The 27687-nt window shown below is 40.8% G+C and overlaps 1 protein-coding gene across 1 annotated transcript in view; it reads left to right on the forward strand.

The window, feature by feature from the left end:
• Nucleotides 1-4251: 4251 nt before the first annotated feature.
• Nucleotides 4252-27687, forward strand: part of GPC6 (glypican 6) — a 760336-nt gene continuing 736900 nt past the window's right edge. Inside the window, exon 1 of the mRNA XM_071741790.1 lies at nucleotides 4252-5027. Within this exon, the coding sequence (XP_071597891.1) occupies nucleotides 4652-5027 (376 nt within the window). The 5' untranslated portion in view covers nucleotides 4252-4651. The remainder of the gene's footprint in view (nucleotides 5028-27687) is intronic.

The raw sequence follows: 27687 nt of genomic DNA on the forward strand, positions 1-27687 counted from the left end.
GAACAAACATTTTAGCAGGGCTTGCAGCCATAGGACAAGGAGTAATGGTTTTCAACTTAAGCAGGATAGAGTCAAACTAGATATAAGGAAATTTTTTACAATGAGGGTGGTGAAACACTGGAACAGGTTGCCCAGAGAAGTGGTAGATGTGCTCTCCCTGGAAACATTCAAGGTCAGGTTGGAGAGGGCTCTGAGCAACCTGTACTAGTTGAAGATGTCCATGCTTGCTACACAGGAGGTGGACTAGATGACCTTTAAAAGTCCCTTCTGACCCAAACTATTCTGTGAATCTATGTAGCAAAACCCCCAGTCTTTTACCAAATAATTCAGAGGCTTGAGTACTAAATGGTATGTGACAACTCAGAGTCAAGTCCATCTCTACCAGAGAACACTTTGACCTGGCAGATAGTAATCATGTCAAAGAGGAGCAAGGGGGATTTTCTTTGCCATCTTATGCATATTCAATTGTTTCTGCTTTAGCAAACAGCAATCACTTGTGCCCCCTTCTGAAAGAACAAATTAAAGTGGTATTTTCACTAGCTGTGAAACATGCCAGTTGCATGGTTTTTTTTTTTTTTATAAAGTACAGCTGGGAAAGGATGCATAGCCTAATGATGTGGAATAGGAGAGTTTTAAGCTTGTGCCTATGATGCCCCTAGCAGAAGGTGTCACATTTCTAAGGGACTGCTAAAGTCACTGGCTTAGAGCACATACCAACCTGGGCTTTCTTTGGAGCTCTTCCACTTTGTACAAAATTAATTGAATGTGTACTGAGAACACACAACAATTCTCCCATGTGATGAGTAGGAGATCTGTTGAAATGGCAGAAATATCTGTGTTTAAATGTGAGTTCTTTGCATAGTAATATGTTCCTTTAACATGCAGGACTATGATGCAACTGGCACTCTAGGTCATTTATGTCAGGGGCAAAGTTCAAGGGCAGAAATGAGCCTAGTTTTCTCATAGCAGTTTTCCTATGTTATATAAAATTTATATCATGCTGTCATCACCTTATATAAAAGTGCTATCATATCACCAGTGGTATGAATTAAACTGGTGTTTGAAAAAATGCAAGGCTGAGTAAACCCCAGTTTTCCTGGCAAATTTATGTTTTTCTGAAAAACAATTAACATAGATGCCCTCCTGAGTTAATCACAGAATCTCTTGTTATTTTGTGATAATTTCTGCACTTCAAACTAGTTTGCTGATTTTTTCATTTGCATCTTTGAATTTCTGTTAATTAACTTTCCCCTGAGTTGAATCATAGAATCACAGAATCATAGAATCATAGAATCGGCTGGGTTGGAAGGGACCTCAGAGATCATCAGGTCCAACACTTGATCCACTACCACTGCGGTTACCAGACCATGGCACTGAGTGCCACATCCACTCTCTTTTTAAATATCTCCAGGGACGGAGAATGGGCAGCCCATTCCAATGTCTGATCACCCTCTCCGTAAAAAAATTTTTTCTAATGTCCAACCTAAACCTCCCCCGGAACAACTTGAGACTGCGCCCTCTTGTCTTGCTGAGAGTTGCCTGGGAAAAGAGACCAACCAGGCTGAACACCCCCAGCTCCCTCAGCCCTTCCTCATGGGACTTGTGCTGGACCCCTTCACAGCCTCCTTGCTCTTCTCTGGACCTGCTCCAGCACCTCAATCTCCTTCCTGAACTGAGGGGCCCAGAACTGGACACAGTACTCAAGGTGTGGCCTCACCAGTGCTGAGTACAGGGGCAGAATCCCTTCCCTGGACCTGCTGGCCACGCTGTTCCTGATCCAGGCCAGGATGCCACTGGCCTTCTCGGCTACCTGGGCACACTGCTGGCTCATGTTCAGCTTCCTGTCAATCCAGACTCCCAGGTCCCTTTCTGCCTGGCTGCTCTCAGCCACTCTGTGCCCAGCCTGGAGCTCCCCATGGGGTTGTTGTGGCCAAAGTGCAGGACCCGGCACTTGGCCTTGTTGAACCTCATCCCGTTGGAATCAGCCCAACTCTCCAGTCTGTCCAGGTCCCTCTGCAGAGCCCTTCTGCCTTCCAGCTGATCCACACTCCCCCCCAGCTTAGTGTCATCTGCAAATTTGCTGATTATGGACTCAATCTCCTCATCTAAATCATCAATAAAAATATTAAACAGAACCGGGCCCAACACTGATCCCTGGGGGACACCACTGGTGACTGGCTGCCAACTGGATGCAGCACCGTTCAGCACCACTCTCTGGGCCCAGCCCTCCAGCCAGTTCCTAACCCAGCGCAGAGTGCCCCTGTCCAAGCTGTGGGCTGACAGCTCTTTCAGGAGTAGATATGTTGAAGAAGATTGGATTGCAGGGGAGTCTGGTATACTTAATATGTGGTGAGCTGGTTGCTTGCTTTGACCGCAATATAGAGGAAAGAAGGAGCAACCCAGAAGAAATGAGGTATGCATAGCATCTGTAACCCTCCAGATCCTACCGCAGGGTGAACTCTATGCATCTCACATGCAGTGAGATCTTGCATGCATATCTGTCAAAACTTTTCAACAGAGTAAATACGTGGACTGTTCGTCACTTTTAATTATTATGGGGCCACTAGCATGTACTAATAGCTTATTATTTGTAGCTGCCTGGTAAGACATCAGGGTCTCTACTTGTGGGTTGCTAAAGCAGAGACTTCCATCCTGTCCTCCAAAAGATGAGGCTGAGGGATAGCACTTGCCACTGTTAAAGTACCTGTTCACCAACTTCCCCCCAAAACAAGTTCTAGCAAGGACTGTTAGTCTACAGACCTTTCAAGATAGCAAGTCCATGGAGCTTTAAAGACCATGAAAGAGGAAGGAAATCTTTCTCTTTTGCTAACCTTGCCCCTTCCAGCCTTTGCCGTCCAACCTGATTACACTGGGGTTTGGCCTTTTTCCACTAGAGACGTCCCACCTTAGGGGGAGGATGTATAGACAGGTGCTCACCTTGTCTTTCCTACTGGATTGCATTGAATAAAATTTATTGCTCACCCTCTCCTTTTTGACCACCCCTTGGCCATGCATACACAGAAATGGCTACACACACATCAGCTGTTTGGCTGCTGTGAACACGAGCAGTGTCAGAGCATCATCACTTGGTTTGTAGGGAGAAAGGGGAGGAAAGAAGAAAGAATAGCAATGTGGGAGATGGAAAATAGTAAGGGAGGCTGGTGGAACAGACAACGTCAGGTGTGACCAGGCTGTGTACACTGGCCCAGACCCAACAGTAACACTGCAGTTACTGTGATACTACAGCAGTACTGGCACTTCATAAATTCTGCCTAATTTGAATGAGTCCTGGACTGTAAGAGTGGCATGATGGCACTTCATGAGTCCTCAGTGACAAGTGGTTCTCCAGGTTGATGGTCTTTTATCTCTTCTGCTGGTCTTCTTCACTTCATCTTGGGCCTGACATCTCTGTCTGTATAATTCTGACATAATATCACACCTCTCTACAGCACTCATAAAAAGCACAGCAATAAATCCTTTAAAACTGTAACTTTGGATTTTACTATCAAATATGAAAGAACAGAGTATTTTTCTTTCTCCCTAAGCGGAGGCTGAATTCACCTTGCAGGAATTTTCTTCACTTTCCCCATTCATTTTTTTACAGATGCTCATTTGCAGGAGAGAATTTATGGTTGTGTCCCATGCTCTTCACTCCTAGGGTTGCACAAATTGCCTGGGTCAAGGACTGTCTTACTTGTTTCCTCTTCATTCTTCTTTGTATGATGCACAGAAACATCCTTCCCTCTCTCTGCTTTAGGCTGTAGACTCATCCTTGCTCTATGTCTTCCTCTGGAACATTTCTGTGTGCAACAAATAATAATTAATGGGGGGAAAATAAAGCATTTACAGGACCCACTCCAAACAGCACGGCAGAGAGCAATACTACCAAAGAGTGTCTTTTTTTAGACTACCTAGCAGGCAATTTGTAATTCTGGGGCTAGAAGCCGCAGGGTTCATGGTGGTGAGGAAGTTTTTGTGGCTGCGGGTGCTTTTCCTTCCTTCTGCCAGCTAGCAGCGATCCACGCCAGGATTTGCTTCCTGCTCCTGTATTTCGGCGATGCAATGTGTAGCACGTTTCCCCCTCTCGCTCTCTCTCTCGCTCTGGGTGTGTGTGTGTGTGCATGTGCATGTGTGTGTGTGTGTGTGTGTGTGTGTGTGTGTGTGTGTGTGTGTGTCTCCCTCGCTGTCTCCAGGATTTTTCCCTGCCTGGCTCAGGAGGCTGCTCCAGCGCTGCGCGGAGCAGAGGTTTTTCCCTGGATCCCGTAAATACAGGCACACGCATCCAGTGCACCACACGCATGCACACGGACACACACACACACACACACAGACAGACACCCAGGCACGCACAGAGCCGCTGTCCAGTCCATCCCATCCCCACGCCGGCTGCTTTTCCCACCACCTCCAGCCTCGCAGAGGCGGCAGGCACAGCTCCGCGGCGGATCGCGCTGCCGCTGGCCCGGGACTCCGCTCTCAGCAACGCGCCCGCGGTTTCAGTCTTCGCCACCTACAGCCAGATTTTTACCTCCCTTTTTTTACCTTTTTATTTTTCTTTTTATTTTTTTTATTCGGCTGGGGAAGACCGCTTTTGCATTTGGAAAAGGAGCCGGGGGGACGAGGCTCGCCGCTCTCCCGCCCCCGCCGTGCGCGCATGTGTGCGTGTGCGCGCCCATCTCCCCCCCGCTTCGCAAAAGTTTGCCTCGGCGGCCGGGGGGCTCCCGGGCCGCCACCCCCGCAGACGGGGGGCGCGGCACCGGAGGAGGCGCGGCGGTGCGGCGGCGGTGGCGCGGGACTTGCGCGCCGCGCGGGACTTGCGCGCCGCGCCATGCCGGCGGCGCAGGGGGCTGCGCAGCGCTGCGCCCTGGCGGGGTTGCTGCCGTCGCCGCTGCTGCTGCTGCTGCTGCTGCCGCCGCTACCGTCCGCGGCCGCGGGAGCCGAGGGCAAGTCGCGGAGCTGCGGCGAGGTGCGGCAGGCGTACAGCGCCAAAGGCTTCAGCTTGGCCAGCGTGCCCTACCAAGAGATCGCAGGTAAGGGGCCGGGCAGAGCGGGACCGGGGGGGCCACCAGGCTGCGCGCACTCTCCGCGGAAGCGGGGTCGTGACTCTCCGCGTTGGCAGGACGATGTGGAGCGTCTCTGTCGCTCCGTGTGGCAGCCGGAGGCTTCCCGGTGGGGCGTAAGGGTGTGTAAATAAACGATTAAATAAAATATAAAAACTAAGAGGGGTGGGGGGGCATGTTGAGAAAAAAAAAAAAAAAAAAAAAAAAGGGAGGGGAGGCGCGGGTGAGACTCAGCCGCGTTTCTGTTCGCCAGTGGAAACTTCTTGAGAGTTGCAGCCGGGCTGCGAGAGGCACCAAGCGGTTCCGCAGTGGCTGCTGCCCCCGCTGCCGCCCTGCGCGGGGGAAATAACTTTGCCCTCTGCCAGAGGAGACAGGGTGGGAGGGAGGGGGAAGAGGAAGGTGGGGAAGCCAGTCTTGCCTCCCACCCCTTCTTACCCGGACCCTGTCGCCGGCTCGGGGAGCAGCGTGCCCCTCCGAAGGGACCAGCCCAGGCGCGCACCCCTGGGCCGGGCATCTCGCCCCTTGGAGGCGCAGCCGGGCGCCTCCGCTGCAGCCCGGATCGAGCAGAGGCATCGGCTGCTGGGGAGAGGCACCCCCCTACACACACACACACACGCACACACACACCCCGCACCGCAGCCCCAGTGACTACAGGCAGCCTGTTACTTAGCTTTTCCTTCTGCTGAAATATGCCTACAACAGGTTATATCTCAATCTGCCGACGAAGGTGTTGAGGTTGTTTTTTGTGATGATTATATTTTCTTGTTTTCCCTTACAACCTTACTCCTATTGCATCTTTGGGAATGAATGAACAAAAATATGTCCGGGTTAGATTATTCTTTAGCAATTGGAGAGCATGACAAAAAGAGAGAAATTATACGGGAAGGCTTGGGCTGCTTAAATTGGACTGCTTGAGCTCTCAAGAAAAATTTTTGCTTTGCCACTTGCACTTTCCTGTTAGGTTCTGCTGTTTGTAGAGTGAATTAGTTGCCCCTCGGTTTGCTTGCTTCCTTTTTAGAGTTGGAAGCAGTAGATTTATCTTCCTCAAGGTGAAATAAAGCCACAGTTATTCACTGTGCAGTATTTAGCACTTTACATGAGGAATGATAAATGTGGAAAATCTCAGGACAGAGAGGATGTAGTTGACAGAAATACGGGAAGGGTTGTTCCATGGCTAGTGCAGAACAGACCAGGTCAATGCACAGCCATGCTGGTTCCTTTGGTCACATAGGTCACATAGGTCTGCCCCACTGTGCCTTAGAATAAGGCAGGGGAGTAAAGGGCCTGTGGATGTAACTGATCCACAAGCACCTTCGTCCCTCAAGCTCACCAGTTCTCTGGTCTTTCTGTGGTCTTATTTTAAAATTTCAGATTGCTCACAAGTTATATCAACTGACGAAATCTCTCTTGTGAGCCACAGATCCTTTGAATATGCAGTCATGCTTTCCCTTCACTCACAGTTACTCTATATGCTTTCACACAGGACTTGAGGATATTCCCTGTCCCTTTCAAAAATGTAACAATAATCTCCAGTGAATTTCAGACTTCTGGTAACTTTGAGTAAACACCTGTTGCTTTCAGCTCACAGAGAAGCTTTATTGTCTCATTTATTTTCTGAATTTACAGTGCAAAGTTGCCATCCTGTTTTTAAGTAATTCATTTATTTGCAAGTTTAACATGTGTCAGAACTACTCATGGTAGTTAAACATTTAATAATTGTTCTATTCAAAGTTACTCTTCTGTTTCCTGCTAAGCTTCATAAGTAATACCTATTTTTATGGCTAAGATGTACATGATTTATGCAGATCTGAGTTGTTTTTCTTCTGACCTTCGTATAACCAATTGGTTTTTTTCTTTGTGGTTTGCCTGTCATGTTACTAGTTGGTAGATCAGCTTTAAGCAGCTCTGTGGGTAGCTATTCAAGTTACTCAGTTGTTGCTTTAAGGTGTATTTTGGAGTATGCTTTACTTATGTGGTGCCGAGAGGTTGTGTAATAGCTGTTCATGCAGAATGTGCTCTTGTTAATGTGAAAGTTATGCATTTGCAACCTGGTGTGATGTTAGAAGTTTAATTAAAGTAATCAACATACAGATTTCAGAATGATTTTTTGTTTGTTTGTTTCTCTGTTTGTTTCCTTCTGTCTTTTCCCACCATACTGACTCAGTTAATTTGTTACTGTTCCAAAAGAAGTAGTTTGCCAAATGCCTCACGTTTTAGAGTTCAAAGAACTTTGATTACAGTAATATTTCTGAAGAAACAATATGTTTTCAAAAGATTTTGCATCTATGGCTGCATAACGTGATGGAAGTAGTAATACCCAGTATGTTTTATGTGTTGGAATTTAACAGTAGTCCTGTGTTTTCATTTGTCATTTGTTTAAAAGCTACTTGAGAAACTGAGGGAGTAGTGTGTATGCACTAATGCAAAGAGCTGGAGAGGGAGGCTGCAGACACAGAGATGCAAAGACAAACTTAGGTAACTTTTGTAAGATTATTTATCACTGGCACTTCTGAATGGAGAAAGTAGGAGTTACAGATTTTAAAAGCTGGCACTGCAAGTCAAGGTTTTCCTACAGTATTTTGCTGTAAGTGAAATGTGTTGAGGATGGTAATACTGTGATTATGGTTGTCTGCTAGGCTTTTGCAACAATGCCAAATTGTTCAATGTAATTGCATAGTACTTATTTGTAATCATCCGGCTGTGTCTGACATCTTGACTGATCACTGAATTCTGGTGCTCTGGCCGACACTGGAGTGCAGCATATAAAGCTGGTTTCCAATGTAGGCTGTCAAAGTAGCACTTCAATAAGGGAACTTTGCTTGAGAATTGGGGGAGGAAGAAAATTTGAAGTCTATGTATTATGCTGCTGTGGGCTTGATGTTATGCATCAGTTGCATCCAGGGTGGGTAGCAGTAGCTTGTAGTGTCTGCTGGGCTATCCTTGTAAAATCTGCCCTCTGATAGAGCTGCTGTGGAATATCCTGCATGTGGAGAAGAGTTGAAGTGTCAGACTCATGCTGCCGTGACCCAGCATTCACAAGCACTGAGTGGAGCTCCTGAGGACTTTGAAGGAAATGTTTTGCTGTAGGAAAATCTGTCACTTGGAAGTCAATACAAAAGGGAAAAATCACAGCACATATCTGTTAGCAATGCTTTAACTCCAGCCATGATTCCAATTACGTACAGCATCTTAGAGGAAGCTTTGAAAGCGAAACATAAAAGTTAAAGGTGGAGCATGTCCTTGCCTCAAAGTTTTTCTGAATGAAAGTGAATATTTGGCTGTTAAAAAGCAATGGATATATTTTCTTTATGCCTTTCCACTTCTAGCCAATCTAGAGATTTTGAGAGGTGAAGGAAGAGGGGGTGCTGTTGCTTGTGGTTTTGTTTATTGTTTGTTGGTTTGTTTTTTTTTTCCTTTCATTCTGTGTGTTGTTGTTGCTTGATTGGGTTGGTTTTTTTTTTGCGGGGGTGTTGCTTGTTTGTTTTGGTTTTTTTTTGTTTTTTTTTTTAAGTAAATGTTGAATAGTAGTGTATTTAGAGAAAGACTAGTAGTGTTCTGCTAAAGCATCCCACTGTAATGATTCTGATTCTGAATAGTCTGTTAGAAGTTATTGAGCTTTGTTATCCCGTGCAGATGATGAACGAGGTGAGATGCTGGCAACACAGAGAAACCATAGTGAAAGTTACTGAAATGAAAGCAGAAGGAAAGCCTTCATTTTGAAGGTCAGGAGTTATTTGTAATTGTGCTTTGATGAATGGGGTTCATACTAGCATAATACAGAGGCGCTGACTGAAGAAAGCTAGCAAGCATAACACAGTTGCTTGTAGCACTAAAGTGGTAATAGTAATAATAATAATAAAAATAAACTCAGCAGTCACTCATGCAATTGAGCTATTAGTACATGTCAGATGTTCCCAAGGTACTCTTTCTGAATGTTTCACTTTCCTTAAGTAGCTCTAAAATGTAATGATAGATTGACGGGAGAACAGGGGAAAATCCTCCTGACCAAGTCGGAATCAAAGCATTTGTTAATTAATGCCTCTTTTACTGTTTCTCTGTACTGTCACTGACAGTTGTGTGAATAAAATAGATGTAAAATAGATATGAATAAAATAGATATACACAGGATATTTCCTGTGTAGACCAGGAAACAAGCAGGGATTCACATGCACCTTGAGCAATTGTCCCAGGGGTGTAAAACAGTAATAGCCTTACTGAAATCAATAATATAATCGATGCAAATTTGTGAAATGTGAATTGGATCATTCGAGATTAATGCACTCCTGATCTCGGTGATGACAGTGAGGATGGATGCAGAATTTCACATAATCCGTGCAATTTTCTTGTTTTAGTGCTGTTGTAGTAGTGTCTTCTGCACCGTGGATGACTGCTCCTCATCTGTTTGCAACTTCAGTAACTGCAGCATCAAGAGACTGTCTGGTCACCCTGTCTTATGGTCTTTTTCCATTGTGTGTGCATGGTGCACACTAATAAACCATTGTGTGCATTTACCTAGGAAAAGTATAGCACTAAGACCCAGCTTTGCTGTCACTTTTGTACATACTTACTGGTTTCTGTGTGACGGATGCCGCTGAAGGGAGTACAACTTACGTATGCACATCTAAGCCTAAAGGTGCTGTTTGTAAGATCAGGGCCTTTGAGGAGAAACAGCATGTTTTTAATGCTTATAAATAGTTAATTTTTGACTGAGAATTTGAAATCTCAGCATCTGGAGTTTCCTGATGTGATTTTATGGTAGAGTATTTTGGAAAGAGGGACTTTAAAATGGAAAAGACAGTGTTTTAATAATCGGTGCAATGATGAATTTCAGTGTTTTATACACTAATCATCTTCTCCGTTTCTGTCATTAGTCTGATTTGTAATCACAAAGCATACCTAAAGCTGTAATATTTTCTAAACTTCTAAGTGCTAATGTGTTAAAACATTCTAATTCTTTATTAGTACTTATTTCATCATATGCTATTGTGAAGTACTCCTGAGAGTAGGCAGTGTTCAGACACCAGAGAGGTCAAGCACTATGTTAAAAGCTCAGGCCATTCTTTTTATATTACTGCAATAAAGAATATATTCATTTCATTTATATTACCACTTGGCTCTCATAAAAGGTCAGTTTCAGCTGAATGTACAATTACTTGCAAATGGCAAATCTTATAACAAGTGATCAACAATAAAACCTTTTCTGGGTAATTCGTCTTTAAAATTACCACCTGTCATTTCTTTTGAATGACTTGAGCATCTTGCAGTATCACTTGGAGATCTCTGTCTTCTCCATAATACATGTAAGGAAACTACTCATACTAGTTGTCCTTTCTGCTTAATAAAGTAAAAATGCATAATTACATTAAAGTTTCTAGTTGAAATAACAAGCTTGGTGCTTAAAGCTCCATTACAGTATCAAAGTATCAGCAGTCCCATTACTAGAAAAATGAAATTACGTTTTCAGTGAACTATGACTGTCTGCTCCCCTTCGTACCTGGTTAATGGGTGCTATCTCCCTGGGAAGGGAAACTTCATTCTGTGGTTTTGAGTGTTCATACTACCAGGCATAATTATTTTAGCAGCTTAAATATGTGTAAAAGAATTAACACTTCTCCACAAATTCCTAAGAACAGCATATAAAGGTTGGTGTTTAAAGGCAGAATAGTTATTATGCTAAACAGAGAGAATACATTACAAGTTGCAAAAGGAATTTAAAATGTGTTGCAGATGGCAGGAAAACATATGCCTAGTAAAATTCTTAGCACTTCATTCCTCTGTATGTAAAAACAGTCTAATGCCTACTGAAACTCGGGTTTGCTTTCTTTACTACTCATAGCTACAAGAACCCTTGCAGACATCCAAAAATGATCTTCCCTAATAAGAAAATTTTTAACTGTTCATACAGGAAGCTGTCAGAAAAAACACCATCTCTCTCCAGCAAGCTTCTTTTGCTAACGTGACCTTTTCCTTCCAGTAAAGTGAAACAAAGGTACTTCATTCTGTTGAGCCACTGCAAAATGCAGAAGATGTATAGGTGCTGCAAAAAGGATGCCTGGGCTCCCTCCCACTAACTGCAGCGACTGGAACCTTGCAGCTGCACCCAGCTGTGCCAGTCTCTGGTGGGTGAGCAAAGTCAGGGGTCATTACTAGTTCTGGAGGGTTGGTGTCTCACCAGCACCTGTAGAGACCCAGGGCCCCAGCAGGAGGCTCTTCAGCCCAACCCCAGCCTTGGGATGGAGACCCGCCAGCCTCTTGCCCTGGCCTTGAAGCAGCGAGGGCTGATATTCCTAATGCAAACAGCAAAATGCTCTCCAGCTGGCCTAGCCTGTGAGATCTGTCACCTTGCCTTTTAACCCTGTCTCCAGCTGAGCAGCAGATGTAAAGGGTCCCCAGCAACCTAAGCTGGTGTTTTTTTGTTTTTTGGTTTTTTTTTTCTTTTTTTTTTTTTTTCTTTTTTTTCTTTTCTTTCTCCTGAAAAAAGCATTTCTTCAGATGCTTGACTAACAATGGAGCCTGGGACCTGCTCACTGACCTGTTGGTTTTAAAATAGCAAGGCAAATCTCCTGAAATAAGTGGAAGCCTTGACTGCTTTTAACAAGCACCTTGCAGGGCTTTTGCATTAAATTAGGTACAGAACAATGCAGTCATATCTGTGCTTGTGCATGTGTGTGCATGTGGGGGTAGAATCATGGCTTTTACCTGGATTGGCCTTAAAGTCACATTTAAGCACTTAAAGATCTAAAGAAGCTATACACTACCAAGATAGGTATATGCATACCAGGTTGAAACCTCAGTTCCTGGGCCCCATCTGAAAAACACATGTACAAACACACATGAATGTAAAGTATGCACAATAAAAAACTACCCAGTTCATATATGTCAGAAAGATCAAAGGCTAAGTCAGCCACACCTGTCCCACTGTTTGGGGAATCCACTTAGTTCAAGCCTGATGCTTGACTAAACAGTAGGTAATATAACCAGTCCTCTGAGTCAAGAACTAGACCTCTCTGTTGACAGATTGTTTGTCAGTCTCTGTGGCTCTTTCCATGCTGATAATGGCAGACACAAATTTCACTGATATTTTTTGGCCACATCCCTCTGACTTGAGCGTTGGGTTTCTAACATGCTACAGACTATGGAGACACCCATCTGGCTTTTGTCCCAGTTTGTCTTGGAGGGAAGTCAGCACATGGGATGAGGCTTTTGAACATCTGGGTATTAGACAAAAAAGGTATGGTAGAGTGTGAGGATGGACCTGCGTGTTGCTATTGTTGTGAGAAGTATTCCACATCTGGCAAAATGTTCTCTGTGAATGCTTCACTACCACCCTCATGTTATATGTTTGCTTCTGTTATATGTTGACTTCTGACTTCGATGTTTTCTTTCAAGACCTTAGAAGTAGTAATTAATATAGGAAATAGAATTATTTTTTAAGTAGTGAAGTGAACATTAGTGAAAGGATCTTTACGCACAACTATCCTTGCAAAAATCTGGTGATGCTCACTGATGATCACAGCAATGGAGGCTCTTGTCAGGTCCTGTGTACATTTCCTGTACATTCTTTTCAGTTCAGAGTTCAGTTTCTTGAACATTCAGGAAATGTTTCTCTTTGAGATGCTGTTGTCTAAGGTTCATTTTTCTAGTGATATCAATCAAGTAGCAGAGGTAACATTTTGGATAGAGTGCTGGCATTTGTGGTTGCAGCATTTGAATCTGTAACAACCATTAGATGCCACATTGATCTATGTTTTCATTTTGGATAGACTTCAGTGAATGTAGCAATGTGTGGCTTTGTTCTACAAATACACAGCTCTAGATAGAGTAATAAAGGCCAGCAAAAACCTGACTCAGAGAACCAAGTAGAGAATATAGGTAGGATGAATTGTTGGAAATTACTGGAAGATGAAGCATGAATGGGAGTATTACTTTCTCTCATTGCTTGACTCAGTTTGCATTCACTGTTAGGTATTAAGACTTTTCAGGTCCTAGGTGGAGGTAAGAAGACTGAAAAGTGCTGCTGTATTTTTGATGAATAGGATGTAGAGGTGCTCCATTTCTTTCTTTCTTTCTTATTATTATTTTTTTTTCATGCTCCTCTTGCACTATGCAGTCTGTAGATGTCTCCTTTTTCTCACCATCTAAGTGGTTAAACATCTAACCTCAAAGAGTCTGTGGCAGCCTGACTTATCATGCTCTGAATGTATTGGCATTTCTATTGTTGAACTGTTCCTTCAGCTTGTTGCTCTGCTAAGTGGGCAGTTCTCAATAGTTCAAGCTCAGTCCCTAATATGTCATTGTCTCATTGCAGAGAGAACAATGTCTGTCTCTTGTTGTGAGTTTTACATAACTGTATTCCACGGCCTGAGAGAGCAGACTGAGTTTCTGGCTTAAACCTCCTTAAAGGAGGCATGGCTCCAGGCTACTGAAGTATGTTTTCATTTACACCTCACCTCACTGCATGGGGGTCTGACTTGCTGATCCACACCAGTGAGCCCATCTGATAGCTAACCCACTGTCACCATTTGGATGGTTGTTCTATCATCCAGCCCCACCTGAGAGGGGGAATCAGGAAAAGGATAGGAGACCCGTAGGTTGAAATGGAAACATTTAATATAATAATAAAAATGAACCCCAATGCTAATACAAGATACAAAGTCAGCCTCAACCTCAGATATCAGTTGCGAGCTGCTCTCTTCTAGCAGTGATAGGTGAATGCCCATCCCTGTGGGAATGACAGCTCCAGTGACAGTGTGACAGTCACAGCAGGAGCAGTGCTCAAGCGTGGCATGGCTGACAAGGCAGATGGGACAGTCTTGGGAAGGCAACCATGGTAGATGGAAAAACAACCCCTAAGACTTCCTGATATATAGTGAGGGTGACTTTCCTGATATGGGACAATCAGGTGGGCCAGCTTGGGTCAGTTGTCCTGGGCTTTGTCCCTCCTGTCCTCCACAAGTGTGTGGTTCAAAACTGCCTTCAGCCTTGATCACTGCAGAAACCTCTGTACCAGAGCATCTTCTCTCTTTTGTTCTCATAGAATTGGACTCTTCTGCCCATCAAAACTACAGCTTCCCTGAGCAGAAAAATGATTTTACACTTCTGTCCCAGCAAAACCAGGACACCCACTGAAAAAGATCTTGAAGTTACTCAAGAGGGTATGTGGGAACATGTGCCTGAAGTCATGATGACAAAGCGGGCCTTAACATTTGATGGTGGATGCCTCACAATTATCATGAAACTGCAAGTGGAAAGTGTCTTGCTCACATGGAACCAAAATGCAATAAGAAAACTTTTTGTTACCATGTCGATATGTGATAGTTAATGTGGTCAGTTAAGTGGGTGTCTGCTGATTTTATGGCACATCGAAATTTGGAGTTTATGAGGCAAATTGATTGGATTGTTAGACCGCAGGTTTATATACTTCTATTTATTGTTGTTTCCATGTTTTAAATATTTTCTTCACCTTAGGGCAGTCATTCTCAGCTGCATGCAACTTTACCTTAAAAAATGAAATTTTACTCATAGTAGCAATGAAATGTAAGATATTAAAAGCAGCGCGAGGACGCTTCTTTGTGTGTTTGAAGTATGCAGTTGTCAGCAGACTTCAGAAGCTGTTTAATATATCTTTTAATTTCTGAATAATTTTGAAATTTGTGCTAGTCTCTAAGAAGTTTAAATAATGCAGTGACAAATCACAGACAAGGGATGATGAGTACCCCATGTCCAGGGGCTAAACCTGATGTGTTTTTTTTCTTTTCTCTTAAACTGACCTAATATTTCATAGAGAAAGGAAATAAAAGTGCAAACAGCTGACTGCATCGTAGTTACACAAAGTTGTTTCACAGCATAAACACAATATAAACATTTATTTCTCTGATATTAGCTTTTGGCTTTACAAAATATAAGATAATACTGCATATGAGAAATTCAGATTCATTTCATGAGAATATAATTTTGTCTGCCATCATTATCCATGTTGTAGAGAAATACAGAAAATACCTATTGAACTCAGACCAGTTAGAGTCATTGCAAGTTGCAGTATTCTTGTCTGATCCAAATTTTGCCTAACATGCATGTATTTAAAGCAATTTCAAAAATGTAAAAGAAGATGCCAACGCTGACCCACAGTAAGAATTTACTTAATGAGTAAAACTTTTTTTGTTTTGTGAAGTAACCTATCCTCTGCTAGCTGCCAAAAAAAAAAAAAAAAAAAAAAAAAAGTCAGGGAAAACAGACCATGCTAATCAAAATTGCAAAATAGGTTTTGTTGGCTGATCAGAGAGTTAGGTGTTTCTGACCAGAAAATCAAAAAATCAAAATCTAATTTAAAAAAGGAAGGTATTTAAAATAATGGCACAGGGGAAGGTTATTTATTGAACTGGTGAAAAGCCAGGAGCAATATTGCTTGACCACTTTTGTTCAAAGATGGTCTGTCATGCTGGCTATGGCTAGGCAATGAGCATTGTTAGTTGAATACCTGCACCATAACTTAAATGTATTGATTAAACAGAAGCACCTGTCTTTGCAGTGTAGTATGGCTGATGAAGGAGAAGGACTCCAGAAATTACTTCCTGAAATTGAGCACTGAAATAGTGATTAATTTGTTCTTAAAGCTGATCTTCAGAAGTTCTGTGCCATTCTTTGAATGAGAACTCCACAGCCTCTTTCTTCTTTAATTATGGAGACAGCATACCAAGCACCACAAATAAATTGACTGTAATAAAATTGGTTGTGGGGTACTTTTGCACACTTCTGCTACCATGTTTTTGAGTTAAAGAACCCCAAACTTGATTTCTTACTGTCTATCTCCATTGAATGCAGCTGATGGCAGAATTTGATTGAGAATTAATTGCAGGTTTTTTACGTAAAGCAGTAAATGATCAAAATTCAAAATTGCAATTTAATTGTTTGAAGCACCAGAGAATTATAAAGAAGGGACAGTTCTATCTGCAAAGAACATTTTATATTTATGCCATTATTTCTTCATAATATGTCACAATTGTGACATCATAGTAATTTACATACTGTTTAAACTTCTTCTATTACCTAAATGACAAATCTGCTGCAAATAAATATGCTGCTTAATTTTTTAATTGTCCTTTCAAAGGACACCAACTTCATATCCCTCTGAGATTACTACAATAATTGATGGATACTTTGTGGAAGCATCTTTGTACCTTATTAATTAGCAATTTAGAATCTGAGTTTGCTTTTTAAAACAGCTCCAGCTGGACACTGTAAATCATTGTCTAAAGCACTATCTATGATCAGTGGAGAAGCTGGCCAAACCACAAAATCTTTGTACCTTGTATACCAAAAATCTGACTCCTGGTGAATACTTAAATACATAAAGACAGCCCACTGCTCAGGTGAAGCTTTTCCATATCTGGAATGGATTTAAATTGCTCTTCTCTCACAATTTTCCTGAGACCAAGGTCTTATCTTCAACTGAGAAGAATGCACAGAAGTAGGGACGTATACCCATGTAACCAAACAGTCCCTTATGCTCAAAAAGTCTGATGAAATTATATCATAAATCAGACAGCTTCTTTTTCCAAGGTATTTTGTTAAAAATTTTGGGGTTATAAGTAAGGTCCAATTTTCCTTTTAAAATGTGCATAGTTTTTCTTTAATTGTTAATTTAAGCTTCTTTGAGTATTTTAATTATTTTTAGTAATTTCCATGTTTCTGGTGATGTGTTGGTTACTGCCGTTTTCTTCATGCAAGAAGAAAATAGACCTCTCTGCTTTTGACAGAAGAGGAAACTGCAGAATTTTCATGTCCTTTTTAGCTGAAACACCAGAAAAAATCAAACTCAAGATTGAAGAAAATTCTACAGTTAAGAGCAAATTCATCCAGATATTAGTCTTTAATGCTGAGCAATTCTGATTTGGGACCCTGAATTTCAAATTGGATGAAGTATCCTGCATGTATCTCAGCTGTTGATTTCTATACTTTTAGCTTATTTTTTATAATTCTTTCAACATAATTATTAGAGTAATTGTACAGTGTGGACAACAAACCTTTCTAGAAAGACTAATGGAGTTGGCAAATTGGGATCATCATCATTTTAATGGCTGATATGTAAGAGCTAATCTTCTTGTTCCTTTCTGTGGTTTGCCTGATGTTGGGAGCTGCTCAAACTGCTGCATGCAGTGAGTGTTCAGATGAGTCATACGGGAAGGACTGATGTAGCAAAATAAAACTTCTCAAAACAGGGCTTAGAGGTTTTGTGTCCTGGTATTATTTCCATGTAAAGATACAGAGGGTACAGTCTTAATTAGTTTAAATCAGCAATTGTGAGTTATTTACAATTTTCAACTGTAAACATCTTGGGGAGATGATAGTAACAGGGAGCAAACATCTTTTCTGATCAATAGATACTTGTATTTTGGACACTCTCATATTGAAAGCTAATCTGTAAACATTGCTTATATTTATTCCAAAAATATTTGTCTCTTTTATTTCACTCTACTGTGATTTGTATGTGCTGATCATATGGACCCCTTTGGAGCAAAGGTACTTACTAGGTTGTGTTCCAAATAGCAGGAACTCAATATTCAAACAAATTCTTGTTGAAAAACCATCTTGGTCAGTCTAATTTTACAAGAGAGGTGCATGAATACCTTTCAACAGTGAGGACTTAATTTGCAAAGGCAAACTCAAGAATATATTCTGAAAAATTTCTCTGTTATTTATGAGGGACTCCTTCCTTTTTTTCCTAAATCATTCTTTTCTGTTCTGCCCAGAATATTTCATGTTTATGCTGCACACACACATACATACCTCCTCATTTCAATAGAAGAAAAAATATCAGAACAATAATTTTCTAACATTACTTATGGATGTTGCAATACTTACTACTTCTTGAAAGAGTTAGGCCATTGCTGTATGATAGAGCCCCTTATTTTTAGGCAGCTTCCTGACGTGCAAGATAAAGTTCTCATATAGGTGCCTAAGGCTACAGGATTCAATGCATGAGGAGAATTAATTCCAACAACTGAATTATCAGCCAGTGACTGTAAGCTAGGAGAAGCGTTCTGTGAGGGATGCTGATGAGTGAGAGAGTTGTGTCCTCACCCCTCACCTTTTGGGAAAACATCTTCAAGGCCATTTTTTTGGAGGGATGCATGACATCTTTCCTTTTGATACGATTCCACTGTGGATAGATAATGGCATGTTCAGTAAGCCAGAGGGAGTGTTCAGTTTTGGGCTTGACTGGTAGCATATCAGAGGACACTATTTTGAAAGAGCTGACACATTCTCTCCAGCTCCAGTCCAACAAATGCATGAATATTTTTGTGTAAGCTGCCTAATAGAAAACAGACTGAAACCAGCATCCTGGATCTGCAACTCCTCCATGAGGTGGGGGCAGGCTGCACTTGGCTATATAGTTTCTTCCCTCTGCTTCTGCCCAAGAAATAATTACTTCTTGTAATGGGGAAGAATAGTGATAGAAAAGATTGAGAGCAGGTTGGCAAAATTAATTTTCTTTGCCAAGGAGAGCTCTGTCTATAATAAATCTATTTAAACATAAGGTAGCTGTGAAGTAGACTGGCATTGCTATTTGATCTTGAAGCTTTTCTTAATAAAAAACATAACCAGCTTGAAAACTGGTCAGCATAGAAGGATTTTTTCTCCCTTGTTTTTTTCCTTTTGAATATTTAAACAATTTAAATTTTCTTCCTGTGCTGCTAATTTTATTTAAATTATTAGTAATCAAATACTAGATTGCAAGCCATCAGCAATAATCTAAAAGATGTGTGACAGACGCTTTGGTTTATGGAGTAATTTTCCCCGGGGATTTGATGGGGAACTCATTGCTTGGGCCACTATAGCCTAAATTAGACAAAGTACAGTGAATGTTCTTGTCACCTTGTTATGATTTGTCAGTAGTGGCAGCAAGCCTTTTTTCTTTAAGTACTGTAAGGGGAGAAACCACAGTGTAAACAAGCATCTACACCTTGAAATGTGAGGTTCTGTAGGGACCAGTTTGGATTAACACGGTTCCCAGTGTAGGTGGCTTCTGGCCCTTTGGCTTACAGATTCCCAGGCATCCTAAACCATTTTGATACATCAGTTTTGCTCCAAACAAGCACATGGACTCTGAAGGTACATATTGCCTTCTTCCACCTGGCAGGATCCTCAAAAAGTGATGCTGAGTTGGTGTGAAACCCCACACAGGAATATTTTTTGTTTTCTGCAGGAGTGAGTCTTTTGTGGAAAAGCTATTGGAAGTGCATGTGAATAATGTTAAAGGTGAGTTTTGGGTTGCTTGCAGTTCCAAACAATGGGTTGATTCTTCCTCAGAGATGTACACAGAACACAAAACCTTGCTGGAAGATGTTTCTATTTTCCTGTGAGTGTGGGTGGGCCGTGGGGAAGAGCAGTTCTTGTAGACCCTTGCCAAAAGGTTGTTATAACATTGTGCATCCGGTGAATGTTTTTTTTTTTAAGAACAGCACTATAAAAACAAAAGCAAAAAAATAATCAGAGGAGAGTCAGCAGCAGAAATCCTGAATTTGAAGCTAGACTCCTTTTTCTAAGGTGTTCCACTAAGGTTAAGGTAGAAGAGAGAGGTCTTGAGCATCCTGTTAGGTTCTGTCTGTTTCCACTAGAAGTTTTATTTGCTTTTGGAGCCTAGATATAAACTCAGCAGTGGGAATAACAGCAACTCTTGGGAGAATTGCTTGACTTTAGAAGCGCCTTAGAAGGTTGCAAAAGTATCACTGGCCAACAGGCACAAAATAATTTGATTTAATACTGAGCTCTAAGTTGCTGTTGGAAACCACCAGGATAATGAGTCAGTTTCAGAAAAAAATAGGTTCATTATTTTTTAATTGGGCTGCTTTTCAAGAAATCCGGGGGCTGCTCATCAAAATGCAAGAGGTGTTCTAAATATCATAACGTTTAAGGAAATTAAGTTCTGATGAATGCTGTATACCTGACATGATGAATCTGTTGATTGTACACTGTTGACCTTCACTACTGAGTTTTCCTACATCTTCAAATGTCTTTTTGGGTGAAAACCAACACAAACATCAATTTAAGCAATCCATAAATGTAAAGCAAAGTATGTACTTAAAATGAAACTGGAGCAAACACAGTTTGGCAAAATGATAGCAGCTTTCCTTTGTGATTAACACCATTATATTCTCATTCATTCAGGACATTATATCCATTCAGGAATTAGAGATTTTCAGCGGAGCTTTGCAACAACAAATTGAGAAAAGCAGTAAGAATCGTAGAACTAATACATTTTATTTTCAGAGAAAGAAGGCTGCAGAGAGCTAGGAGGACTGGGGTAGGTCTGCATTCAGCTTGCAGGAGAACCGTCATGTAGGCAGATGTGGGAACTAAAGAAGCATTTCTCATGCGATTACGTAGATATGACCACGTTTGAGAAGGTGGATACTTGGTGGAATCGTGATAGGTGGGCTTAAAAGGCTTTCTGTGGTTGGTTTTTTTTTGGTTTCACTTTAAATGTGAATTCCCTCCTTACTGCCATTAGTCACAAAAATAACGCTGGCATTAAACCTCCCTTTCTAAGTAATTTGTAGTCATTTGACAAGGGCTTACTTAATAATAAACTAAAAAATGAATATGACACATTTATCACCTGTCTTTGACTGTGTGCTCCCAAGTGACTAACAACTGCATCAGTCCTTCCCTCAGTTTCTTCCCTTTCCCTTTTTAAAACATCCCTTAGGTTTTCAAGATCTCCACAGTCCCCTTAGTACATTAAAAAAAAACAAAACACACTCTCAAAATGCTCTTCCCTCTCCACCCCTCCTGCAAGGAGTCCTTTACCTCTGCAGACAGTTACCCTGTCTTACATGCTTATCATTCTAGGGAAAGTTTCTTTCCTTGACTAATTTTTGCTTTCCTGTTACAACAGTCTCTCCAACTCATCTTTCCCTCTCACGTGGGATAGCTAAAGGAGTTGCCAAATCAGAGTGCTAAGGTTTTCACTGTCTAGGTTACTGGAGTTCCTTCACCTCTATGGTTTTCCTGGTCCTTGTCAAGATTTTTGTATTTAATTTGTGCTGTTTTTCTTATAAAGATAACATGACAGTAAATGCTCAGTAGCTTCACTCCATGCTGTTTTTTTTCCCAGTTGCTCAATCTTTTCCCTTTTTTTTTTCTTTTTTTTTTTTTTTTTTCAACTTTATTTTTTTCTAAATTAACTTAATATTCTGCTTCTTCAATTCCAAACTGTAGGTTTATCTTCCAGTACTCCAAAAGAGGAGTGTTGTCTTCTTACATTCATGACTTATCCTCCTTTCAATGTATTTTCCCGCCTCTGATGGGAGTAGTTTTTAACCTTGTCAGGCACAATTTGGTTTTATCCGAATTTCAGAAATCATCTCTCCATAATGATTCATCACTGCAGTTTTTCCTGAAGGATGAATAAATTGCTGATTTCACCGAAGTCTATCAAACTCTGTTGGATTTTAGTAGGGCCAAGATTTCTTTACCCAGAATTTTCTTTCCTGGACTGTCTGCCATTTAGGAGATTTTAGTTGCTCAGTATTTGCAACCAAAACTCCAGAAACATTTTATCCTTTGGGAGTATGGAGGGAGTCCTTTCAGTCTTTTTGGAGGAGCAAAGTGTTGAGGATCAAAAGCATGAGGCACACAGAAGCAGTTTGCTTCTGAAGAGCTGTGTGAAAGTAGAGGAAGACATTCCAAGTCCAGCAGTATCTGCAGGAACAAAATAAGCAGTAAAGTGAAGTAATCTCCTGTAACTTCAGTGTGTGTTAGTATGGCACTTTTGCTTAAATTTTTACAGCGCTGAATTTTTTTTTTTACAAACTCTGTTTTTATAACCCCTCTATACTCAATCCCTGCATTTTTTTTTTTTAGACCATGAGACTTAAAACCAGTGAATTCCCATCCTTTGTCAAAAGGCATCTGAGAAGCTGTGCAGCTCACTTTGCAAATAATGTGAAGTGAGCCAGGTAGGAACACCCCACCTGAGCTGCAGATCAAGATCTCCAGACTGTCCAACCTGGCATATATACATAAGTGTGGTTCTGAACTTCACAGAATGTCAAGAATTTAACCTTAAAAATGATCTTAACCACTCTTGTGCAGAGTATCTTTACTTAAGTTAAATAACAGCATGTCTTGCTTTGTGCAGTAATTGGGTACTGTGTGAAGAATAATGCTATGAGAAGTAGAAGAGGGTGTGATTTAGTCAAAGTAGAAGGTGTGATTTATCTGAATTTGGGTAGAACATCAAATGAAGGTGTTAGGAATGAGAGGATTATGTATTTTTTACCCTCATTTTTGAAGGAGGGAGAAGTGTAAATAGCAAACAACAGTGCAAATGTGTTTTATTTCACAAGCATCATCACTTTGGGGAGCATATAGACAAAGAACAAAGCAAGAAAAAGCAGTAGCAAGGCAGAAGTGGGGGGGTTGAAGAGGTGCTTTGTCGTCCTGCTCTAGTCAAAAAAGTCAAAATCTACTTCAGACTACAGGAGTGAAAATATGACCATTTGCTAGACTGAAGCCTGACAAAATTGCTCTGAAAATAAGCTAGCTCTAAGCAAAACACTGCTCATCTACCATTTACCGTGATATTGAATTTTAAGATAAAAGGTATGGTAATCTATTTAGGGAGTGAAAAATTATTTTTTTTATTAGCACGGCAATTTTTAATGCCATTATTTCAAAATTACTCCACCAAGTTTGGAGCAGAAACATCAAGCATTGCCAATAGCTTTTTCATCCTGTTGAGTGCCATTGAAAAATAATCATCATAATCAAATCCAAATGTAAAATTAATATGAAATTGCCAAAACCTTGGCTTTTTATGTGTTAAACAGACATATGACCTTTGGAAAAAAAACTTAATTAAAAAAACCACAAAACAAAACAAACAAAAAAACCCATAAACGTCCTCTCTTTATGTTACAAAAGGAGAAGGTGAAGTAGTTGACCCAAAGTAGAGTTTCAGAATAAGGCATGGCAGATGCAACCAAAGTCTGAATCAGCCCATAAAGTGTGCACACCCATAATGTGTGGCACCACAGGGCTATCTGATCTACTTACTGATAGTTTAATTTTAATCTGTGTGAACTTCTACTTGACATCTTTTATGCTAACTCTGTTTTTATTAACAGTGAATAAATGCAAATTTTAGGAATGAAACATCAAACTAGATTTTTTAATTCTGCTAATAATAATAAAAAAAACCATAGTAGCACATTGTGGTGCTACTGAAGTGGAGGTACAGGAAGGTACTTCCCTTGAATGTGAGGCTTTAATTTGTCCTTCCTGGCTTTGCACATGAATTTTTCAGCATTGTTCTTGCTTTCAAAATCTTATCAGGCACAAGTGCTTGTTGGAGTATTTCTGACAGTAGTCTCTGAACTTCATAGTTGTGACTAGTTCCTTCAACAAATCTTCCATGTGTTTGCTTTGATGCTCATAATTAATCACTCCATCAAGTACATTTTTCAAAGACTGCAATTGTTAAATGTAAATTGTTCATACTCCCATGAAGAAAAGACAATTTTAAGGGTTTTTAGTCTCAAGATATGATTCTGCTGCCAGGAGAACATGACTACCTGAAAAAGAACAAAGGACTGCATTCCAAGATACTCTCCATTTAAGGATACATTAGAGGATTTTTAAAAAATACATTCTTACTGTGTTATGATGACAGTAAGTTTCCAGATATTTGCAAAATCCTGGAATTTATTTATTAAGATGGACTTCTGTGCTGTATTTGTGAGGTGCATAAATATATATATGTAAAGCTCTGTATGGGTGGTGAAAGAAAATATGCTAATTTGCTGACATTTGTGAAACAGCATTCTGTAACTATGCATGTGAGATGAGAGTATCTCAGTATATGAAATGATGTGTGATACTAGCAAACAGAAAAGTAAACAAAATGAAAGGTGTTGTCCCACCTGGTAATAATAAAGTCTGGAGTGGGGGCTGTATTGCAACTGTTTTGTTTCATGCAAAGTGAAGCTCCCCATTGCTTCTACTTCCTGTGCTTGGATGCACATCAGAGTGGTCATGGAGAACACAAGATAGACTTTTTTTGCATAACTAGAAGATGTCCTCCAACCTTTACCAGGTATTCAAAGAAACTGTGGATGCTCCCTCCCTGGAAGTGTTCAAGGCAAGGTTGGGCAGGGCTTAGAGCAACCTGGTGTCCCTGCCCATGCAGAGGGGTTGGAACTGGATCACCTTTAAGGTGCCTTACAATCCAAATGATTCCACAATTCTGTGATTTGAATCCACAGGCCCAGATCAGGATAGATCCAAAGCTTTTAATATATATAGTGTAGATGTCAGGTTCTCTGCACCGGTGTCTTACCCTGGGGGTTTGCTCCTATAGCACTGCCCTGTTTGCTGTGGTAGATACAAGCACAGCCTTCAAAGCTTTCCCTCTTTTAGCTACAGGGTGAGTTTAGGTCCTCAGCACAGGCGGGCTGAATCACTCTGCTGCAGTGAGGTGCCTAAATTAGAGGCACTGAAATGTTCACATTAGCTGTCGAAAAGTAGGTGATATAAATACAGTTCATAGTGTTCATATCATAAACCAGAGGAAGGCAGAGCAGGTAGCCTCCGTGTATCACTGCCTTTACTTCAGTCTCCTTCAGCAAGTGATTCTCCCTAGGGAAGAATACAATGGGGATTGCATCCCACCTGTGTTAATCCAGTCCTTCATTGTTGTTTTACTTAGACAAGATACTATTACAAAAAATATGAACCAATAGAAAACAAATTAAAAAAACCCACCTTTTTTTTTTTTTTTTTTTTGGGACACACCCTTTGCCACACTTGAACTCAGCTGTTTGTACTCACTTGGCTGGCAGGAAGCGCGTGGTTTGATCCTGTTCTAAGACTATTAAGTAAAACATCTAAATTGTTAGTAGCGTTAACTTCTGTTTCCTAGCTTGTTCTCTCAAAAGCTATTTGGTAAATCTTGTTTCACTGTCAGTAAAGATATTGTTCCTCCCTCCCAGAAAACACAGACCTCTCAATTCATTCAAAGAACAGTTTACCAGTACACGTTTTTCATGTCAAAGCCATAATAAATCAATTATGGAATGGTATAGGCTCTAGTGAGGCAGTTTTCTAGAACTTACTGATTCTCATAAGCATTTGTAGCATACATTTCTACTTACAACACTTAAAAATACTACATTAGCTTGTATGTAGGACAAAAAAAAAAAAAAGCTAGTATAATATTAGAAATTTAGAATTGTAATATCAAGCATTAAAAATTTAGAGAATTAAGATTGTTACAGAAACTTCCGTTTATCTCCCTTTTATGTATGAGTGAAGAGAGCTAGTAGTATAATCATGCCCAAATCCTAATACACAGTCAATGATGCTTATAAAATTAATTATTTCCTTTGTCTTATACTAGATTTTATTCAAATTTTGTTCTGAAGAAAAAGCTATAGTGTCATGGCCTCTTCTCTTGTAACTGCCATATCTGGAAACTGAATTAAAACCTTTTATTTTCACAATATTTCCCCACCTTTTGCAGGGGGGAAAGAAATACATTTTCAAACTTTCATATGCTCAGCTTGTGTTAAAAGAGCTTCGTGTTTTCAGAGCATCATCACTCATTTTAGTGGCAGTCACCAAGTAGATCTTCTGTGTATCAGGCTCCATTGTGTACTTTTTTGGACACCATAATGTGGTTAATATAAATGTTTGACTGAGATGGAGGAAACTACAGCCAGAAGAATGTCTATAAAGATACGAGGGGTGGGTGTCAGGAGGAAGGGACCATGGGTGTCAAGAGGAACGGGCCAATTTCTTGGTGGTGGTGCTCAGTAATAGGACAGGGAATAATGGGTTTAAACTAGAACATAGGGAGTTCCATCTCAACATGAGGAGAATCTTTACTGTGAGGATGACAGAGCACTGGAGCAGACTACTCCAGAGTTGATGTGGAGTCTTTTTCTCTGGAGACTTTCCAAACCCACCTGGATGCATTCCTTTTTGGCCTGCCCTAGGTGATCCTGCTTTGGCAGGGAGGGTAGACTAGATGACCTCTTGAGGTCCCTTCCAACCCCTAACCTTCTATGATTCTATGCTTCTATGAATGGTACAATACAGTTCTCCATGGAAACGCTCTTGCCATCATACTCATGAGATTATCCTTTCTCTGGATCTAACTCTTATCTGCATTCACTGAACACTTTCCAAATTGAGCAGAAAGACTTGTCCTGAGGACTGAGTAACACCCAACCCCACTCATTTTAGAATAAATTTCTGCCCGTACCCTTCACCATTATGATGCATATGCACACAGGACAGCAGGCATGGTTTTATTGTATGGATGTTTCATTTCCTAACTTACACAATGGTCTTTAAACAGGATTCCTTAGATGCATATAAAAGTTAAAGTGAAGGTGTATTTTTACACTTTTTTTTTTCAGACTTTCTTATTGGCATGTAATATTTTGGTATGAAAGTCACTCCACAGTTGCCCTCCTGAGGTCTTCTGTCCAAATCACATCTTGGTTCATTAAAAGAAAAGTCATTTATAGGCCATTTGTATTGTGATAAATTTCCTCAGTATTCATATAGTAGTAGCTTAGTGACAATTGCTAAAGAAATAAGATGACACTTGTTGAAAAATGAGATGAGCTGCACATTTAAATGTTCTGTGACTTTGACCAGTTGATGAAACTGGGAGATTTGCTTCGAATGATACTGAAAACAGCACCACTGCATATATTACAGTTCTCTTGCTTTAGTAAGGTTATGAGGAACTTTCAAGGACTTTTAGGTGGGGAAAAATCACTAGATGGTGTCCAATTTGATTCTTTCGAGCATCTGAGTGGGGTCCAGATTCATACATGCAGGAAGAGGGTGGTTTGGGATTGGGCTCATAGTTGCTCTTCTTTATGAAGCCTGCTCTGCTCCAAGACTGTCACTAGGGGACTAAAAAACAACTGATGATAAAACAGATTTTGCAAGTGGAGCCAACTTGTCAGCAGGAAGGCAGGAGAGGGCACAGTTGAAGAACAAATGTTTGGTTTATGCCCATGCTCTTCCAGAGAGGGGAAAAACACAGTTTGTTCACATCAAGTGGCAGCTGCTGAAGTTACTGCTGTAAATGTATTGAAGTGCCAGGTTCATATGGGATGCAGACTCATTTTAAACACTCCACAAAAATAAGAACAATTCTTCAAAGCTGAAAGCTCAAGCACTCATTTATTTTGAATGTTTCTTTTAGAATGATTTACTTCTAGTAGACTAGACTCTTTGTTTACTGTTGAGTAGTTCATTATTTTTTTCTGTTGCCTTTTGAGGGTTACTTGGGATGTAGTGCGGCAAAGTTCAGAACCTCCCTAAAAAAGTCCTTGGGAGGGAAGCCTGCTTTATCTCCTTTTCCTGTCTGGTTACTGAGATTACAACTACAGTTGAATTATATATGTTGAGCAAGTGGCAAAGTCTGGGAGATGTGCCATATTGTGGTAACACCCATCCAATGCGTTTCATGTGGTACAAGCCTCTCCTGTGTTACCAGATTAGCACTTTTTCTGCTTCATGTACCTGCCATGAGATGGTTTCATCTCATATTCTTTTTTCAGCCACTTGAAGATTTTGCTTTCATAAGTCTTGGGAACCTTTTTCA

Source organism: Heliangelus exortis, chromosome 1 (assembly GCF_036169615.1).
Source record: "Heliangelus exortis chromosome 1, bHelExo1.hap1, whole genome shotgun sequence".
NCBI classification, from domain to species: Eukaryota; Metazoa; Chordata; class Aves; order Apodiformes; family Trochilidae; genus Heliangelus; species Heliangelus exortis.